Below are 20,501 nucleotides of genomic sequence, written 5' to 3'. Positions count from 1 at the left end.
GCATTATATTTCTATTATATGATTAATTATTTACTGTCACGATTAACCATTAATTGAAAGCAATCCAGCGAAAATAAAAGCATAAAATAATCTTTAAAAAAAATTGAAGAAATTTTATTAAATGGAGAAACTTATAATAATTTTTTAATTAAATTTGTGTAAATATACGCATTCAAATGTATGATTAATAAATGTATATTAAAAATCACATGATTATTATGATGATTACTACCTTTCTTCACATTTTTTATTCTTTCCTCGCTAAAATGGTTTTAAATTCTTAACACCGAAATAGAAAATAATATCAAAATCTATTATTCAATTATTTATTACTAACTTGATAGATGGTAATGAAAAAAATAACTTTAGGATCGTAGACAGTCGATAGTGTATACTCGAAATTCTTTATCATCTAAAGATGTAAGAGTGATCGTCGCTTCATACAATGGAGGAATCGTTGATAGGATATGTACGATCATTGGAACTTGCTGGTTAGATGGCCTCACATCTAACATACATACATTAAAAAAAATTCATTTTTAGTTGGTAACATAAGTTGTAACAATTTATATACTATATATTACATATAAGATACATGTAAATTGAAATATACATGTATATATGTACATATTTTTTTTGTTATATAGAAACAATAAAAAAAAGATATATCTTAAAATTATATTATTGAACACAGGAGAAAGATGAAGAAATGGTAACATAGAAAAGAATTAATTTATTTCACACGATACAAAAAAATGCCTCTTAATTAAATGAAAAATAAAATTACATCCTATTCTTGCGTTTCCAAAATTTATTTCTTAAATTCTCTCTTTTTTAATTATTTATAATTCAAAAATTATTGGAGACTATATTTTAGTTACATAAATATTGATTCTAAATTAATTCAAAGAATTTTATGGTTAATTATAATAGTAGATAATATTTCTGTATTTTCAGAGGAAATAGTAAAAATAAGTTATTTTTTAAAGTGAAATTATCCTGTGTACATATTGAATAAAATGCGTATGTCCTGAATCTTACTTGCCTTGTATAGTAAAACATTCTGGTAGAATAAGAGAATTTGATTTATCCGAAATCGTAACTTTATATGTTACTGCGGTGTTAAAAATATGCACAAATTCCAGAGCCGCAGAATCAGTGTCACGTCCCATCAACCACTTTATTAATCGTAGTTCGATGTAGGTATCTGAAAGCAATAAATAAAAACTGAAAAAAGAAAAAAAACAGTAACACAAATGATAATTATTTGTCCTGCAAAATACAATAAATATATTAAAGAGTTATAAATAAATTAATAAGAAATTGTATATATTTAGATGTTTTATAATATTTTTGGATGTTACGTAGATGTCATCTGACATACTTGAATATTTGGACCAAAATAGACGTTCCCGCGAGTCGAGAGTTTTTTTAAACATTTCAATTACACAACTCCGAAGCTGAACGTTACAAGATGGTATAGGTATGCTGACATTAAATGGGCAAGTATCTCTTACGCCGCTTCTCTGATTTGAACAAATGCATTCTCCTTGAGCTGTCCACTGGACGACGATGCGATCGTTGACTAACGTTTGCCAAATCGAATTTATCTATTACGATCAATAAGAAATATCTAATTTTACAAGATATCAAATCAACGCCATTTTCTCAGAACCTATAAATACGTTCTTTTCACATTTTGCTTCATTTATAGACTCGTAGTTTCGTGTACCGTAAAACAATTCCTCGCACTTATCAAGCGCTTACTTGAATAATAAAGTCACCCGTTTTTGCTTGGAAAATTAACCAAAACGTTCGTTGCTTAGGTGCGATGCACGCCACACTAATCGATAAATGTGCCTCTGATACACCCTCGGCGACGACTATTGATTCTTGATTCAAAAAAAGTCTTCTTGGTATTTTCCTGGCTCGCAATTCGCGCCATCGTGTCATTTTTAGAGTCGCTAAAAGTATCCGAGTTACGATTATGCCGTATATAATTTGCAAATATCATTTACTATTAAATTTACTTTTAAATTTAAATAATGAATTAAGGACGATCCGAATATTTGTTAATATATAACGCTTTTAAAATAAAACTAACGTAATAATTTAGCACATTAAATACGATACGAGTTTAGACTTAAAAAGGCAGTTTTTGACAGATATTTATCGTTTTTTTATACTAGAAAGTATCCGATAAATTCTTCACGTTTCTCTTACGATAGTGAATGCTTAGTTGGAATTTTCGTTTGCTCACCTTTAGTTCAAAAGATACAAGAAAATTAAGTTTTGGTATCGAATTAAAAAATCGATTTTTTTCTTCATGCATTCGTTTGCTCATCGTTTGCTCACAAATCTTTTGAACTAAGGGTGAGCAAACAAAAATTCCAACTGAGTATTCGTGAGCAATTAAACGATGAGCAAACAAATGCATGAAGAAAAAAATCGATTTTTTAATATTGGGGGGCTATAGTGTGAATTTGGCCCCCAAAACATAATTTTCGTGTATCTTTTGAACTAAGGGTGAGCAAACGAAAATTCCAACTGAGCATTTGTGAGCAAACGATGAGCAAACGAATGCATGAAGAAAAAAATTGATTTTTTAATATTGGGGGGCCAGCTTCACACGGGTTCAGATATATTATAGACATATTTTTAATGGTAAATTTTAAAGATTATATTTTTTTTACATGGGTGGCTTGGCCGTTCGTCCGTCATCCATATATCATATTCTGCCGCATTTTGATAGGGTATATTGATTTTCAGATTTGTCTCGACAACCCGATACAGTTTGCTGCGTACAGTATATTTGCTCGCAATTCCAAGGTTATCAATATTACCTTCCAAGATGATAGTCTGATTTCTTCCAAAATGTGGTCCAATAGCCCGTCCGCAAAGGACCAAATATGCTATTGATCAGTTAAAAAATCCGATATGACATGTAAGAAGGATCTTATTTTAAACAATTTGCACAAATATTGTTTGATTTAAATATGAAAAGTAACGGAATGCTTCAAAAATTATTTTGTCGTGTTAAGTAAAATATCCTATATAATCCGGGCAATAAATAAAGATGATTAAATAAATTTCTGTTTACCTCTGTTTTTCAGTATTTTCTTAGCATGAAATTGTATCTGTACTTGGCCACTACCGTGCGCGTTTAAACGTAAGACCGACACGGGCTTCAGGATAGTAAAAAGATGATTGACATCGTTTACGAGCAACAATAAATAATTTACAATATTATCCGTCGGATTTGAAACGCTTATTTGCTTCGTGACGATTTGGGATAATGGACAGTTAAATTTGATCTGTAAAAGTGAAATAATATATTATATACGTAATATACACGACTAATATGTTTTTGGATTTGAGTGTTTCATTTACAATAAAAGGTAAAAATATTATAATATAATTAAAATAATAAGTGTTATGTGATAAAGTACGATATACGATTTAATGCAAACCTTGGCGCGAGGTACATATGTCGGCAAAACTTGGAAAAGATGAACGACCAGCATTAATATTTGCACTTGATTCGGATTAACCAATTGCATCGGCGTAATAATGAAGCCAAGTCGTATTTTCCTCCAAGCAGTAACTAGGCAAATAGCGTTATGCAGCATCTACACACGATATTGCGAAAATTATATAGTTCGCATCGCAATAAATAAGATTGTATGATGATAAAAAATGAAGATTACATAAAAAATTGTTAAATCATTATGAGAATGTCAATTAATACTGCATTTTTCCCTTCTATCTTTTCCTTTATAGTTATAATAATTGGCATGAAATGAGAAAAAATAACGCTGTTTATAAAAATTAACAGTGTTTGCTAAATTTGTCTTCCAATAATAACGATAATTTCGAAGTAAATGCAGTAAATATTGTTATATGTATCTATTTTAACAGTATTATATTATATTAACAAAAGTACAAAGCAGCCTCAATATTTATACAGATTTTGCATAAGACTACGTATTTTAGTGCCGAATAATAAAGTTTACAAACATTATTATTAAGCGAAAGATCTCGCTCTATAAAATATTAATATTTTCTGCTTGTATGACCACAATCTTATTAATTCACATTGTCCTAATTAAAACTCGAATTTTAATACACAATTTCGACATCGTTTCAATTTTAAATATATAATCTAATTAATCTAATATACAGTTTTTTAAAGCTAGAGTTAAATGCTTGACGATTACCTCTTGTTTGTTTCTCGGGCAAATGTACAAATTGATAAACTCATCAATGAGAAAAGGACAATAGGCTGCGGTAACCGCAATTAATACGAGGCTATCTGATAAATCATGATGAAAATTTTGAACCACTCGATATTCGGCTACATCTTGCTTTTCTTGCGGATTCAAAATTACACGACGATCGGTCATCCAATCTCGAATGCGTTGTTGTTCGTAATGATATCGTAGCCAAGCTAACAAGAACTTTTCTTCTGAACAACGATCATCGGAAGCGAGTTCGCAGCTTGGCGAATTTGCAATACTCTCGATGGCTCTCTCGTGAAGTTCATATTGCCTCGGTAAGCTGCAGGAAGGGTGTATCCAATTAGAGATGCAATTGTAAAATTACGTAACACGATAACGAACCTCGATGTAGACGATACTATCGATTCCCGATACACTGTGGATCTCCTCGAAGGACGCGGTGACATCCAAAATTTATACTCGTGTATTCCACGGAGTACAAGACACTTGTATGTTTGCAAAGTCACATCTAACCAATATTCCTTATTTCGCGAGTCAAATAACTGTCGCGACAACCGTTCATTATGTGATACATAACTTGTATCCAAATTTTTTCTTCGTGCCTGTAATATAAAAATTAACCAATATATGGATTTTTATGGAGTTGTAATTTAGACAAAAACTTTTTCCTATATATGTTCAAATATTCTGGTCTTAATCTTATTATCATTCTAAGAGAAACGAGAGATTATAATTTGGAACTTATAACTTTATAACTAACATTGATCTGTATGATGTCAATGCTAATTACATAATCATCATAATTTAGGAGAAATTGTGGCGAAACGTGAACTAAATATGCTCCTTGAGTCAGAAGAAAGTCCAATATCTTGTTACACAACTGGAGAATATACTTTATTCTTTCGATGTCATTTTCAGGTAGTGGTTGCTTTGATCTTGAATGAAAAAAACAGCAATGTACTTAAAAGGTAGCATATGTGTATAAATACATGAGTATTACAATATTACAGTTCTCCCAAGTAAGTATGAATGTTTGATCCTACGATTGATTTGAGGACATTGATGAACGACAGTATAATTGCACCACTTTCCTGTTTAAAATTTCCCACGTAAGATCGTTTTTTTATATGGAAATACGAAAAAGCTGCCGTAATGCCATAAGAAATGTTAGGATAAAAACGAAATTTCAGTGGACCAGAATACATCCATTCTTCCATAATCGTTGTTATTCTCTCTATGTATTTCTCGTAATCACTAGAAAAATAAATACATGCAAAATGTTTGTAAAACAAGTGCGTTACATGTTATAATATACGGTAAGATTAATTTTTTTAAACTAACTCATTTTGATCGTTGGCGGAACAGCTAGGAGGCAACAATCTTTCGGAATATCTATGATTCCTCGCTCCGGAAGCAATAGAAAACACGGAAGATTTTTTGCGAATCGATATTCGTTTATCATCCAGCATTCGTTTTCTATTCACTTGGATAGTCTTGTTATCTATTTCACTGCCATTTACTTCTTTGTCCCAATGTAATTTCGAATCTCTCCTTTTATCGACAAAACTTCTACTTCGAGTATCAAAATGCGACATAATGCTGAGTCTCGATTCAAATATTTCGCTCTAGATTTAATAAAATATAAATCGTATAAATTAAATATATAAAATTAAACAAACATAATGCAAACGTTTCGATTTCTATCAAGTCATTTTTAATATACACATAAATAATGTTGAATGAATAAATCTATAAATAGAAGTCGCATTATTATTAGTCGTTAAACGGTTACATCAAAATGTCTTAACTGCTCGCAAAACTCGTGGCAAGTATTGCAACGTATACATCTAAATACATATAATTCAGGGAATGGAAGACTTTTTATAACAATGTTGCAATTTTTTATGACTGTAATGATAACTAACTAAACGCTTAAGAGGCTAAAATGATTTAATTCTGATAAATTCAATTTTCACACAAATGGATTTTATCTATTTTTATAACCCACTCAGTACATGTGTCCCAAATACATTATAGAGGTATCTTAAAAATATATTTGGGATATGTGATATCTTCAGGATACCTCTCCGATGTATTTCGGACTTTTCTGCAGTATGGGAATTTATGTCGGATAATTCACGATCGAATTTTAATAATTTTATTAATTCATATCAAAATTTGCAGAGTTTAATGAAATTACACCGATAATCATTTTCTATTCTGAAATATTTTACATGGCAATTTGAAAAATTAATAAATAAAAACATACTTGTCTGCGGGTATCGGGAATTTCTTCATTGTTATAATCGTAGTTATCTGTTAGGCTATCCGATGATATTGATGGATATAAGACATGTTTTTCTAAATATGTCTTATCAAAGTTGGACTTTATAGAATATTTATACGTTGTTAACAAATTGTTATCCGCTGTTGCATATACCGTTAAAAAACACACAGCAAGTCGATTTTCATCCGAAAATTCAATAGTTGAGCAAAACGATACTGGTTGATCACTCTTGAACGTTATCTTTGCTTCCAGTTCCACGTATCTTACAACAAAAGACAAAATAATAAAAGGACTCCTGATAATTATAAACAATAAATAATAACAATATGGATAATAAAAGATAGCGAGAGATAAACGATGTCTATTTAAATATTATAAATATAGAACGTTGCTTTTTGTTAATTGAGAAATTAAAAGAAATAATTCTATGCTACATAAATATTACTAAATTATAATTATATATTAATATTTTTAATGATACAAACGACAAGAGAAAATACTCCAACTCACGATTGAGAAGAGACGACGTTACCGTTTGGAAAGTCAACGCATAACAACTCGTTTTTGTAATCGCCGCTGCATCGCGACGTCGTCAAAAAGTTCGGCCGTATAAACGCCGTGTTATCAAAGTGCTTTGCTCGGATCCGAAACTTTTCTTCTATCGCTGTGCCGAGAGGAACAGGCGTAAAATATATCTCCGTTGGCTCCACGTCGATCGAACTGGCGGCAAACTCGCCGTCGAGACGTAATTTATTGAAGATGCCGTCGTCGAGTTCACCGCGAACGTATATCGGTGCCTCTGCACTAAAACTGCCGCGTTTTCTCGGCTTGAACTCGAGAATAAAGGAGACGTTACCGCCAGGACGTAAGATGCACTCGATCGCATCTGTTGTTCTTTTGATCTCCGCACCGTGAGACCATTTTATGGTGAATGGGCAATCAACTTTGTTAAATTCCTCGATTTTTATCGACATTACTATTTCCCTCGCCACCAATCGATTCTCTATAAACAACTCTTCAGACAGCTAAACAATAAAAAATAAATTTGAAATGCCTTAATTAGATGTATACATTTTTTATTGTTTATTAAAATAGCTTCATGTACTTTACAATCTATATATTAATATAAAAGATAAAAATATTTTATCTCGCGTATAAATTTTTTCTGCACGTTTTTTTTTAGCACATTTCTGCATGAATGTTTTTATGCCGCTATTTGTGCTTCATTTTTTGTATTCTTTTTTATTTTAACAATATAAGATCTTACTTCGTTAGTCAAAGCGTTGAATCGGAATAAAAGTTTGCTGAAGAAAATAACGCGGCCAGCCACGGTATAATCGATAGATACAGTCGGTAGTTTATCAGGTAACGTCGTCATAGCAAAACTCGATAAATGCATGTAATGAGCTTCATGCGATTTTAAAAACTCCGCTGGTCTAATGCTCTTGGGATTCAACATTGATATAGGACCAAGTAGCTCATTTATCACAATCGGCAGATAGAAAGCGCAGCTAGCCAAATCGATTGGTTGAAAATGCAAATAGAGATTTTGACTTGTACCTGGGGCGATGGTTATCCCTTCCGTACCTTTTTGTTTATTGAATATATAAATCGCAGTTAAATTATCCGATTTATTGAATAAAATTTATAATTTTTTGAATTACTATTTAAATTCTTAGTTGTTAAAGTTCTAAATCCGTGTTTCTTAAGCCCCGATCTTTCATTAGAGACATTTTTTCCTTCATTTTAGGCTACTCCGAATCCCTTAACTATTTCCTATTTTTTTACCATCTCTTATCCTTTTCTAATCGTGTTTATAGGAGATACTTTTTTATTTTATTATTTTTATATTGTCGAATCCATATTTACCTATTTCCAAACTCTTGTTATTTACTAACAGAGAGACGCGAAATTCGGGATACTCTTCCAACAAAATCTGCAGTTTCAATAACGTTGTCCCAACGTTCGTGGCTGTTATCTGGTGAGTTTGAAGGGCATCGATGCTGAGGCGTTTTATGTCTATTCGTTGCGGTACAAGCTTCAATCGCGGAAATGACACATTACCATTTATCCTATACAGTAACTGTAGGCACCCTTGAATCGTAACGGCAATTACGGTAGTAAAGCGACAGCAAACGTCGAACGTAAGATTCACCTAATAAGCGGTAATGAATATTGTTTGTATATTACGAAATATTATTACGATTAATAAAGAAAACGTACCTACCTCAAGAATTGCAATACCGCGCGGAGATATTTTCCCTCGCAATGGATTAACATTGCAACCGCGTATCAGTGAAGCACTATCTATCTCGTACGTCACCTCGTTGAATTCAAAGTTTTGCAGAACGGCGATCACCTTTGTTGAAAAATTGAGGGCTATTTCCCCGAGATTTACGTGGTCATTGACGAATTCAACCTTCGGCACAAATCGTGGTGCGCTAAGTCGCAAAGACACGCGACTTCCGCTTTCGCACGTCATTATCGCTTGAGTATAATTGTCCTTCATATTATCGTATTCGTAGTACACGTAAGCGTGTAAGGTAGCGTTCCCTCGCACTGAACCCGATTTCGGTTCTATATAGAACCCGGACATCACTGGTACTTCCCACCTGTAACAATTTTGCACTGCAACTATTCGAATTATTCTACAAGAATTATCAAGATTACACGCTCTTAAAAACAATTCAATTATTCTTTATAGAATTAAATATTTTCAAAATCTCCTATTATATATATATCATACATTACTATTATTATTACTATTATTATTATTACTATTATTATTATTTATTCTACATTTTATTAAACTGTTATTTTATTTTCTCAAATATTCGCTCTTGTTATTATAGTAACTTTTCATATAACAATTCTTTTGTAAAACTTTGTTTAAATTATTGTCGTTCACACGCGGTAAGAAATTTTATTTTACCTGAAACGTATTTTAGCGTTCAATTTATTTATAATTCGAACAATAGAAGTTACTGGTTGATACACTTCTGCTCTCGACCATTCTTTTCCAAGTTCAATCTCTCTTTTATCGATATACAATTGTTTGCGAACAATGCAAGCAGTAATATTGAGTTCGAAAGAGTGATTATGATTAATCACATAATTGATGTATCCATTAAACTTGCCAACTTCGTCCGCAAAATACTCGACTAATTTTGTCATCGTCGAGCCTGGTTGTAAGATCATTGAATCACCTTCCGGAAAGTAGATGCATTTGGTTGACGAACCTACTAATTGTATCATCACTGGAATGTCGTTTGTATTCTTTACAACCAAACGACGATAGTTGAAACTGTTCGATGCTACCTACCCCAATCACTCAATGTTTATAATTAAAATAATTTAACGAGCTTCTATTAAGAATTACTATGCGAATTACTTGTTCGTCCACAATTTACAAATTCAATTATAGTTTTTAAAATTTTATGTGAGAGTTTTTATAAAAATTCTTTTATGTAATAAAAAAGAATAAAGAGAGAGAGAGAAAGCAACGTTAAAAATAAGTGTTTATAACTTATATATTGTCTATCACAAAAAAACAAGATTTATTTTAAAATAATAAATGTCCAAGCATTTTTTTTAGTGATTTTTAAAACATCTCGTCAATTTTATAAGCTTTGTATAATATTTTGGGTTACTTACCATTCCAAAGACGAAAGTGGTTGGATAAATGTGGACTTTATATATTTGTAAAGGCGATAAAGGTATCAGTACAGCTGCCTTGGTTGCGAAAATCGATTTCTTGAGAGGAGATTTTACGTTTCCTGCAAATTTATATATTTGGGAATAGTCTTCATATAACTGCTTCCATTTAGGTAACTGTAAAAGGCGTTTCATAATTTCCTCATTGTCATCTACTACTTTGGTTGGCAAACTTCTTCTACCTTTATTTAAAAAGCAATTCAATTTTAAAAATATTGAAGAATTTAAATTTTGATCGATTGAATTACTTAACATAGGCTTACTTAAAAGTCCTTTTTTAGACTTGAAAATAATATTCACCGTGCATACAACAAAATAACTTCCAACTTTCATTTTACCGAAACATCGTCTTGATGCAGTCAAATCGTAAGAATCTGCTGCGACATTGAAGAACAACTTGAAAGAAGGTTCAACTGTAAAAATAAATTAACAAGATAGAGCCTTATGCTCGATGCTCGGATTAACTTATTGAGATACAAAATTCGAAGATACAAATGTGAATTAGTATGTTAACAGAATAGGAAATTTAAAATTTCGTAATAATTACTGCTTTCTTTGCCGCAAATTTTAACAAGAACTTCGATCGACGTTTTTGGCATGAGTTTCATCCACTTCGGATAACAACGTACAGCTGCATTTGGTGTACATTCTAGATATATCGGTGCAATGACAGAAGGATTTGTCAGACGAAGCACACGCTGCGATATTTGGCCGACAATTAAGTCTCCAAAATAGAGAATATCAGGTTCAAAATGTAATTGTATCGCTTCTACTTCACCGTAAAGGCAAAGCTTTACCACATCATAAATTTCTGCATCAGTACTTGATGTGTAGGGCACTAATACGGATGAAATTTCCATCATTGATTCTTCTGTTAAAATGTATAACAAAATAATTAATTACTATTGTTTATTACATAATTATCCGAAAGGTTACTTAAAAAGTCCAAGAAAATGATCTGAAGATGCTATTTATGTATAAAATTAGCATGAAGCTATATTAATAAAACATAAGATCTTAAACTGTTTAAAAAAATTACTCACGTATATAAATTTTTTGTGATAATGAATTATCCATTGAAATATCATTTATAGGATCAATTCCTGCAGAAATATTATTAAATAAAAATTTATTCAGTTGACTTTGACGTAAAATAAACTAAAAGAGACACACTGGTGATATTTTCTGATTCGATACAATGTACCCTGACTATTCTAATAAATTGCATGAAATCTCTAGTCATCTGATTTGGATATTTATTTTCACATTTTCTCCAATGCTTTTGCTCTTGTTCTTTTCTCCGTTGCGATATTATATTTATTGGTGAAAATCTAGAATTATATATATTGTTTTTAATGTATGTGTGTGTGTGTGTGTGTGAAATATTTATTTCTTTTATAGCTTTTATTCAACAATAATTAAACTTACTTTACTTCAAAGATGATACCTTGAAATGGATCTATTCGCCCTTCAAACGGATGAATTTCAAAGATATTATAAGTCGGATGTTGCTTGGGATCGATATCCTATAAAAATAATTTTAGTAAAACTTACTCATTATGTACGAGTCAGACCGATTAAAAGCATAAGTCAGTAGTGGATAAATTAATTAATCATATAAAATTTACGTATTGCAAAGATTCCAATTTAAGCTAGTTTCAGTCATTTGTGTTTAAAAATGTTTAATAATTCTAGATAGAAACTTTTATGACGTTTAAATAAATAATTTTAATTGCTTAAATATGTTGATTTATTATTATTTCTACTTATGTAAAGTTCTATAAATTTTAAACACAAATTTTAAATAGAATGCCAACTTATTTTATATCTTAAACTTCTAAACACTGCTTTTGATTATCCGCTACTGGCTAAAATTTCTAATTTTTTGTAGTGCAATTTTTGTACCGGAATACATTTTACTTCATTATCGATTTCACCAAGGACAACAAAACTGGAGGCTCGAGATGAAAGATTACGCAGGACGAAAGTATCGTATCTACAAGTATTTTCTATCGTAGGTGGAAAATCGATGAGAGTAAAATCTCCAGTCGTATTTGGATGATAAACTACTAATTTCGGCACGATTACATGCACTTTGATGGGAACACGTATATTTGGAGTAGACTTAATCCTGCAGAGGAAGTTTATACAAATCTTTCTTATGATAACGAAAATTACGATGACGAACAGCAAAGATATCTTACCAAAATTCGCTATAAAAGATGCCTTCGTTTATGCCCATTAATTCAATTTGAAGTATTATTTCTTTTTGTGGTTTGATTCTTCCACGAAGAGGTTTTATCATTAAGTCTAAATCATTTTGCCCGAGATCAATAGAAAATCTGGAGCATTTAAAATGAAAGCATTTCAAGATTTATTTTATATTACAAATTTTCTTTATTCTCTATATTTGAGCAAAAAAATATATATGTTACTTTTTTTAATGCAATTTTATTTCTAATATGTCCGAAAAATGTCTATAAATACCACAAATACCTAGTACTTTTGTTTCCTTCGTTACGGATTGTTACTATTTTTAAACCAGAGGAGTAGCCAATGTCAATAGTACCAAAATCTACTGATTTCGGCTCGATACTGATATACTCGGTGGCCAAGGTAGATATCACGTAATAATCGAAAATCTTTCCATTGATCTCAATCGGAATTATTGCATGCGATATAGACATTCTTTTAAATGTGTAAGTCACGTATGTTGTTATACTTAATCCAGGACTCACTTGTATTCCACTTTTCAAAGTTTTTACTTGAAAAGCCTTTTGAGAAATAATAATCATTGAAAATTTCTCTCACTTAAAAATTCTTGATTATGACTTAATTATGATTTACGCATACTAGACATATTTACTATAGAATTTAGTGGGCAGATTCTAATAAGCGCTGATTTGTACCCGACGTTCTTGATAGTAATACGCTGTCGATACGTAACTCCTTCGAAGGCTTCGTTGAATTTTATATGACTCGGTGAGATGTATACATCATCGTACCTTATACCTGTTGCTAACTCATCTTTATTGGGTGCTGTCTGTATTTTTTGTTTCTTTTGCATCAAAATGGTCGACTTTGTGATGTAATACCAACATACAAATTATAAAAAAACACAATAATGTCTTCGGGAAATGACATTAAATAAAATTATTGTACGAACAAATTAAAGTTTTTAAATTTTTGAAAAGTATTTTTTTAACCGTTCGACTAAAGTTAATCTTGCTTATAAATCCTCATTTTTCTATTTTGTTTGTTTTATTGTATCTATCTTAAGCTAAAACATGTTGTTCGTTTTAATTTTATTATACTTACGGTTGAAAGATTCGTCATATTGACATAAAATGCATGGAATTGTAATATTTATTAAGAAGATATTCACCAATCAGATGAATCAATTATTTAAACACGCACTGCTTCAATTAATATTTTTTAAATTATAAATCTCATATTACTATTTTGACATATTGTCAATATCCATGCTGTTCATTTCTGCTGCTCGAGAGAAAGCGTTCTTTTGTTTTCTAGGAAAAGAAATAAAAAGGGGACGACCATATATACATGTGGAAAGGAGTCAGGTGTTCGTTCCCGAGATGAATTTCGGTTCTGGTCGGATTTCAAAAATATGGCCATCTAAATATTTGCACCTCGGTAATTTGTAAGTGACAGTTTGAGAAACTAAAAATGAATACCTAGATTTTAAAGGCTCTCCGCCACACCTCCACTTTTCAGCATTTTATTCCTCATTCTTAATCCGGGAAAAGTAATATAGTAATATTTAAATTTACAATATAATGCCAGATTTGTTGAATTCTAAATACCAAATTAAAAAGATGATACTGATTGTAATAAAACAGTGATTTGTAATTCTTATATTATGTCGCGTACGAATTCTATTTCAAAAAAATAAGTAATGCGAGATGTTTGCCTGAACACGTCATTGTTGTCGCCGCGCGATATGCTTACATATCGTTAATCTCGAAAGTTAATTACACATGCGGACTACTGAATTACTAGCAATCGTATTTCGAGAGATAAAAACCCACTGCGATATACATATATACTTATATCTTCTTGTTCAAGCGTGTAGTGTAAATGGTAACAGGTAACGCGTATACAGGTAACGCGTATACAGTAATCTCATCATCGCAGTAGAGGTCGGCGGCCTTACATAAACAAAAGCACGCTATACTCCGCAAAAACTTAACAAAGTTAGCTAAACAAAAATACTATTTAATTCTTTATAATATAAATTTATCCGAACATTTTGCATTTTACATTTCAAATTAATGTTGTTTATCATAGAATGCTAAATCTAACATAAAAAATTATAATCTTATTCAGTCAAAAGTATTTAATTTAAATTATTTTATCAGATTTCTTGTGCCAAATTTTCGCGTTTCAAGAAGAATAAAATTATGTTACTTTATTATAAGTAAATAAATTTAATTTTGAACTTTAATCATTCAAACGTTAAATATTCAAACACCTGAGTTCCTTCCACCATGAATAATACTAACAGAAATGGCATTTAATTTATTGAAGTGATAATTTAATAAATAATCGATGATTTATACAAATATAATCCAATTTTTTAGTTAATGCCTACGTATACATACATACACGTATATATACTTGTTGTAGATGTACTATACAAAATATGTTATATATTATGTATAACAAACATTTATGGTTAAATTTTATTTAAATATGTATTATAATTAAAATCAATTTAATTTATGCTTGCTTAAACAATGATGTTATCTCTGTTTGGTTGTTGATCAAAATCAGGTAAACCGATTGTAGGTATGCTCTCAATAATTTCATGAATCCAATTGACGTACATAGAAACCTGTATAATATCAAAAATCTAACAAAGTAATATATAATTTAATAATATTATAAATTACGTAAACATATTAATATTATAAATAACATAGTTTATTAATAACAAATTAATACAAAAGAAATAATGACTCGTTATATAAAAATAAATAAATGATGTCAAGGGCAATATGAGTTAAATTTTGACTTATATCGCCCTTGATATCATTTATTTATAGTTTATTAATGTAATAAATGATAAGTAATAATAATGACAATTAATAATTAATGTAATTATTATGTGTGAAAGGATATTATAGAAAATAAAATAAAAGAGATTATAGATTTTACTAAGGATTACTTGTAGGTGACAAAATATAGGACTTATATAACGTGTTCATCATTGATAAGTATATTTATATTATTATACCTTCGTGAAAACAGCATAGAAATTTGGATCACATATATTGGTACCCAATTTCCGTGGGCTTACGGAAACGACTCCGTGAATTTCCCAGACGCTAGAATTCGGTCGCTGAAGCACCAAACCCCCGCCGCTGTCTCCATTGCATACTCCAGTACCATTCGCCCATCCGGCGCAGAAAGAAGTATAAGTCAAATATTTCCGGAAATCTCTATTTTGGTTTTTACGACACTCGTCGTCGGAAATAATTTTCACTGTAGTTACCCTCAAGACTGAACTGAATGTGTCGTTCTCCGTTAGTCCCATGCCTGAAAAATTTCTCAAGTTCCAGGAACTGTTAAAAAAATCCATTTATTAATTATTGCCAATCATAGAGTTAGCAACATGAATTTTAATCTTTAACTAGAACTTTAAACTGGTTGAATATTTCATTTTAAAGCAATTATGGTATAATAACAGAACAATCTTATCTTTAAAAAGAAACGTACTTAATTATTTCTTTTTTCTTTCGAGAGAAAAGCATTACGTGAATAATTTGTACATGTATATTAAGTATAATATATATATTATGCATATATGCATAAAATAAGATAAAGCAATATAAGGAATCTATTGAACATATTAAATAAAAAATTTGTGTGTGATATTTTTGAACAAAAGCATTTAATTTTTTAAATATCTTTCTTCTTTAATTTTATCAAATTTTTAAGGTAAGATTTTACTTACCGGCAACTAATCCAAGCCCACTGTTTCGCTGATATTCCAGTAATATCGCATTGGAATCCCAAGGAATGCAAACTGGTCCGACAACCGTGGTAATAGTCACAGCTTTTTTCAAAATTAGCAACGCGATGTCCGAGCCATAATTACTCTCGTGATCTTGATACGCGTTCTGCAGCTCAATGCTTTCCACGTCGATCACTTGTGCGTTTTCCCCTATTTGATTTAAGTCACTCGAGAGAATCCCGAAAGCGACGCGTATCGTATCTGCGGCAGTCTTCCAAACGCAATGGCCTGCAGTTAACACAACACGTTCTGCTATTAACGTGCCGCCGCAAAAGAATGTCCACTGGCCATCTTCATGCGAGAAGAGGGTGGCTTGCCATGGTAGTGTCTCTTCCTTTTCAACACTCCAACCCTTTACAATCAATGCTGCCGCTAAAAATATTAACATTTCTTGTACAAATTTAAAAGTTTAAATTACTACGCGTTATATTATATTAATAAAAAAATTGTTTACATTATAACAATTAAAAACAGCGGACTGACTATAATGAAAAAATAGTAACTTGTAAGATGTAAGAAATTGACCAATCACAGTCGAATGTTGAAGGAATAGTCGACTATCATTAATCAATTTTTTACAGCTTACTATCTTCAGATATTGTAGATCACTTTTAAAAATACTTATACATTTACTCTAAATATGTCAATAAATACGACAAAATAATGATGGTTTATTAATTCTAAAAATATAATACTTTGTTATTAAAATTTTTTTATAAATGATTACACACATTTAATTGGTGTTAATTTTAATTCATTGAAAGTGAGCAACCTGTCGATTGTCAAACCTGTGGAGTCTCTCATCCCACAGATAGGAGTACAACTCAAAAGTGATTGGCTCCACGTGCCGTCGTGGAGGCACATGACACTGGAAGATCCTTTGTGGCGCTCATAAAATGCTGGACATTCGAGGAAAACTCTCGTGCCAACCGGGAGGGCCCGGTCACAAGGCAACCACCCTTTGTGAGGACCCCACATCGCCTCGCATCGTCTAATCGCATCATGCGCCTCAGACGGTGCTGGACACGTTACACCTTCCGTTTCATTCTCTGAAATATATTATATAAGCGATTAGTCGTAAAGAAATATTTTATTCGATACATAAAAAAACAAATTTCGTTCCGATCGCAAACTAAACGTTACTTACTGAAGGCACAACTCGGAACACTGGGAAACCATCGGTTATTTTGACAGTAAATTTCACTGGCACCTTGCAAGGAGCCTTTCACATCACAAACATAGTCAAGGCGAGTGAGCTCGGGAACGACTTCGCCCGGCCGACATCTGGAGCATCCACTCACGCTATAATGGATTCCCGCTTTTGCGGCGGGCAATCGGCAGGCACCTTCAGGCAGCGTTATCCCACATAACGACTCGTCTTCGTCGCTCCAATCGTAACAATTAAGTCGAGAATTACACTTCAACTCCGGCCGAATGCATCCGCCGTAAGCGCAACGAAACCAATTTTCAGGACATCTGCATAGATAAAAAAATAACGAATACACAGAAGCATCAAAAAATTATCAAGAATTCAAAATATTTGTTATAGCATTCCGTCATAAAAAACAATGCTAATTGCTCAATCACCTTTTAAAGTTATTTTGAATTTTTGAACAAAAAATCATTGATTATTGTTTTTTGTGAATGAAAATCTAAAAAAGAACATTTATAATCTGGTTAGAGTTATTTGACACAAACTTTTTGTATAGTTCTGCAGCGACCTTTCTGAGAGAGAGATTATTATTAATAACTTTTATTAAATATGTATAATTACGAAAAGTGGTTTTGATATTCTGGAAGTATTGGAAACGGATACTTTGCGCGCAGAGAAATTTATTTGAATAAAATAATGAATATTGACCGAAAAAATCAATTTTTTTTATAAAATAATTAATTTCAGAGTTAATATAAAACCTTTTAACCATAAAATAAAATTACGAAGAAATTACTCAATCTAGGTCGCGAGTTATTCATAATATACGTACTCACGTGCTTCGCACAGTTTTGCACTTTCGTCAGACGCATCTGCGCAGTGTCGAGTACCATCGCACACTTTCGTCATCGGTAGACACTGTCGTCTATTCTCGCATGCGAATTCTTGATCTCTACAAAATAGGAAATAAACTATCCGAATTTTAATTTTTCAAACGACAAGAAATAATTCAATTAACCAACCGGCATTCGTGTTGCGAACATTCGTAACCCTCACAATTGACAGCCGCGCAAGTCCTCGAGTCTTCGTCAGTGCCGTCGACGCAATCCTTCACGCTATCGCAAACCACTTCCTGATGAACGCAACCTCCGTACGAACAACGAAACGTATGCTCGGGACATATATACTCTTGGCAGGTTTTTGCATTTTCATCGCTCCCGTCCGAGCAATCTTTGTAGCCTGATGAGAAAGCGGGGAAAACACTAAGATAACATTTTTCAAGTACAAAAAGATTACATTATATCGAATAATTTTATACCAGGATAATTTAACAAAATTAATCTGATAATTACAGACCATTGCACACCTCGGCAAAAGGTATACATTCTTGATAAATAGTCGAACATTGAAAATCTTTGTCGGAACAAATATCATTAGCGCCTCGGTCACAAGCGACTTCATCGCTAGCGTCCATACAATCCACCAGACCGTTGCATCGCGCCGTACGGCTCACGCAGGCACCGTAATTGCATCTGTACATATAAGTGGGACATCTGCAAAAAAGGTTTAATAATACGTAATATTCCCCATAATAATTGTGCAAATTATTGCGTATACATTATTGTTAAAATTATTACAGCATATTCTGTTAATTGCATTCCCAGATAACATTTATGTTGCATAAGATATCTAAAAGACGGTTTTTAGATGTCTTATGTCTAAAAGGTATCTAAAAGACATCTTTTAAGTATCTCTTATGCAACAAGCGTATTTAATTGAATTGTTATTTATCTAAGATTTCTTTTAACGCAATTAATAGTTTCAGAGGAAATATTAGTAATCTGAACAATCGTGATTCATGCCATGCAAGTGCGTACGTGTGGAAACGAATATACACACGTAAATGCATTTTTATTAAAAATATTTTAACAAAAGAATGCTACAACATTGTAATAAAAAGCCAAACACGTAAAATATGTGAGAGTTTAAGACTTTTTTCGAGTATGATAGAATAGGACATAGGCACATATGAAAGTAAAAAAGAATAAGTCTTATCAGTACTTTAACTGTTTTATCTTTAGTCGGAAAAACATCCGATTTTTTTGCGATACTCTTCGTTTAGTGACTAATGGCGAAAGTTAACGGAAAATATCTTCTTACACAACGTGACGGCATAGTGTTCCGACTTCGTCCGATGAGTCCGGACAATGAGGGATACCATCGCAAACATTCGCTAATGGCATTACGGTGCCGTCCACGCAAATAAATGTCAATGATGAATATTCTTGGCTATTTTCTTCTGCGATTACGTGTATCCTACTAAATCCTGCAAACTCGCGTATATTAATGATCCCGTCACGATTACATCACTATACACGTACATTTACAATATCAATGTACTTCTTAATACAAGATTAAGTATCCTCGATATAATACGTAATCATTACGGTCTTTAATTTATTGTGCATGCACTTTATTATGTGCAAACATACCGAGGATCGTTGTAATTAATGTAATCATCCCTAGAGAGTAATTACTATTTCTAGAAATTAAGATTGCTCTTCTTAACACAGACTTAAGCGGAAATACACAGCCATCGACTCAATATATACTCGTAATTATCCGACAAATTATTCTGACACTCGTACGTGCATAATTTTTATGGCAGCATGAAAAATTGCGTATTTTGTTCGTCTGGATACAATAAAATACCGTATGAATGCCGTTTCCCTATTATCAATGACAAAAAGATACAAGCTGTAAAGCATTATGCTGTTTTATGTAATAAACGAAAATATATTTACGTTATCTTTTTTATTTTTATCGAATGACGATGAAAGGATTTGAAATTAAAATAGAATAAGCCTATAATTTATATAATTTATTTTAGAATATGACTTAATATTCTAAGTAAATCTTAGAAATAGTAAATTTAACTCACGGTCTAAATCCTTCAAAATTTTGTTATTATTTTCGTGTATATAGAATACCTCAGGTTTTGCCGGCCTCTTTTATTTATTGATCCTCAAATAAAGTCCTACAGTATTTATTGGCTGGAATTAAAAATTCGTT

General features: G+C 31.7%; 1 protein-coding gene across 1 annotated transcript; it reads right to left on the bottom strand.

Annotated features, from left to right (window-relative positions):
* Positions 1–1,037: 1,037 nt before the first annotated feature.
* LOC108774285 (uncharacterized) lies at positions 1,038–19,771 on the bottom strand (the record flags this gene model as incomplete). Its single annotated transcript, XM_018540357.1, has 20 exons — positions 1,038–1,207; positions 1,385–1,610; positions 7,793–8,112; positions 8,395–8,680; positions 8,753–9,137; positions 9,458–9,731; positions 10,503–10,652; positions 10,787–11,107; positions 11,413–11,570; positions 11,668–11,765; positions 12,145–12,370; positions 12,736–13,013; positions 15,497–15,798; positions 16,217–16,648; positions 17,203–17,325; positions 17,424–17,752; positions 18,262–18,381; positions 18,452–18,668; positions 18,786–18,982; positions 19,590–19,771. Coding segments are annotated over 20 exons (4,794 nt in total), but the record flags the coding sequence as incomplete, so codon positions are not given.
* Positions 19,772–20,501: the final 730 nt, after the last annotated feature.

The sequence above is a fragment of the Cyphomyrmex costatus genome, unplaced genomic scaffold (genome assembly GCF_001594065.2).
Source record: "Cyphomyrmex costatus isolate MS0001 unplaced genomic scaffold, Ccosl1.0 scaffold1053, whole genome shotgun sequence".
Classification (NCBI taxonomy): domain Eukaryota; kingdom Metazoa; phylum Arthropoda; class Insecta; order Hymenoptera; family Formicidae; genus Cyphomyrmex; species Cyphomyrmex costatus.
This window is presented reverse-complemented; position numbering and strand designations above follow the sequence as displayed.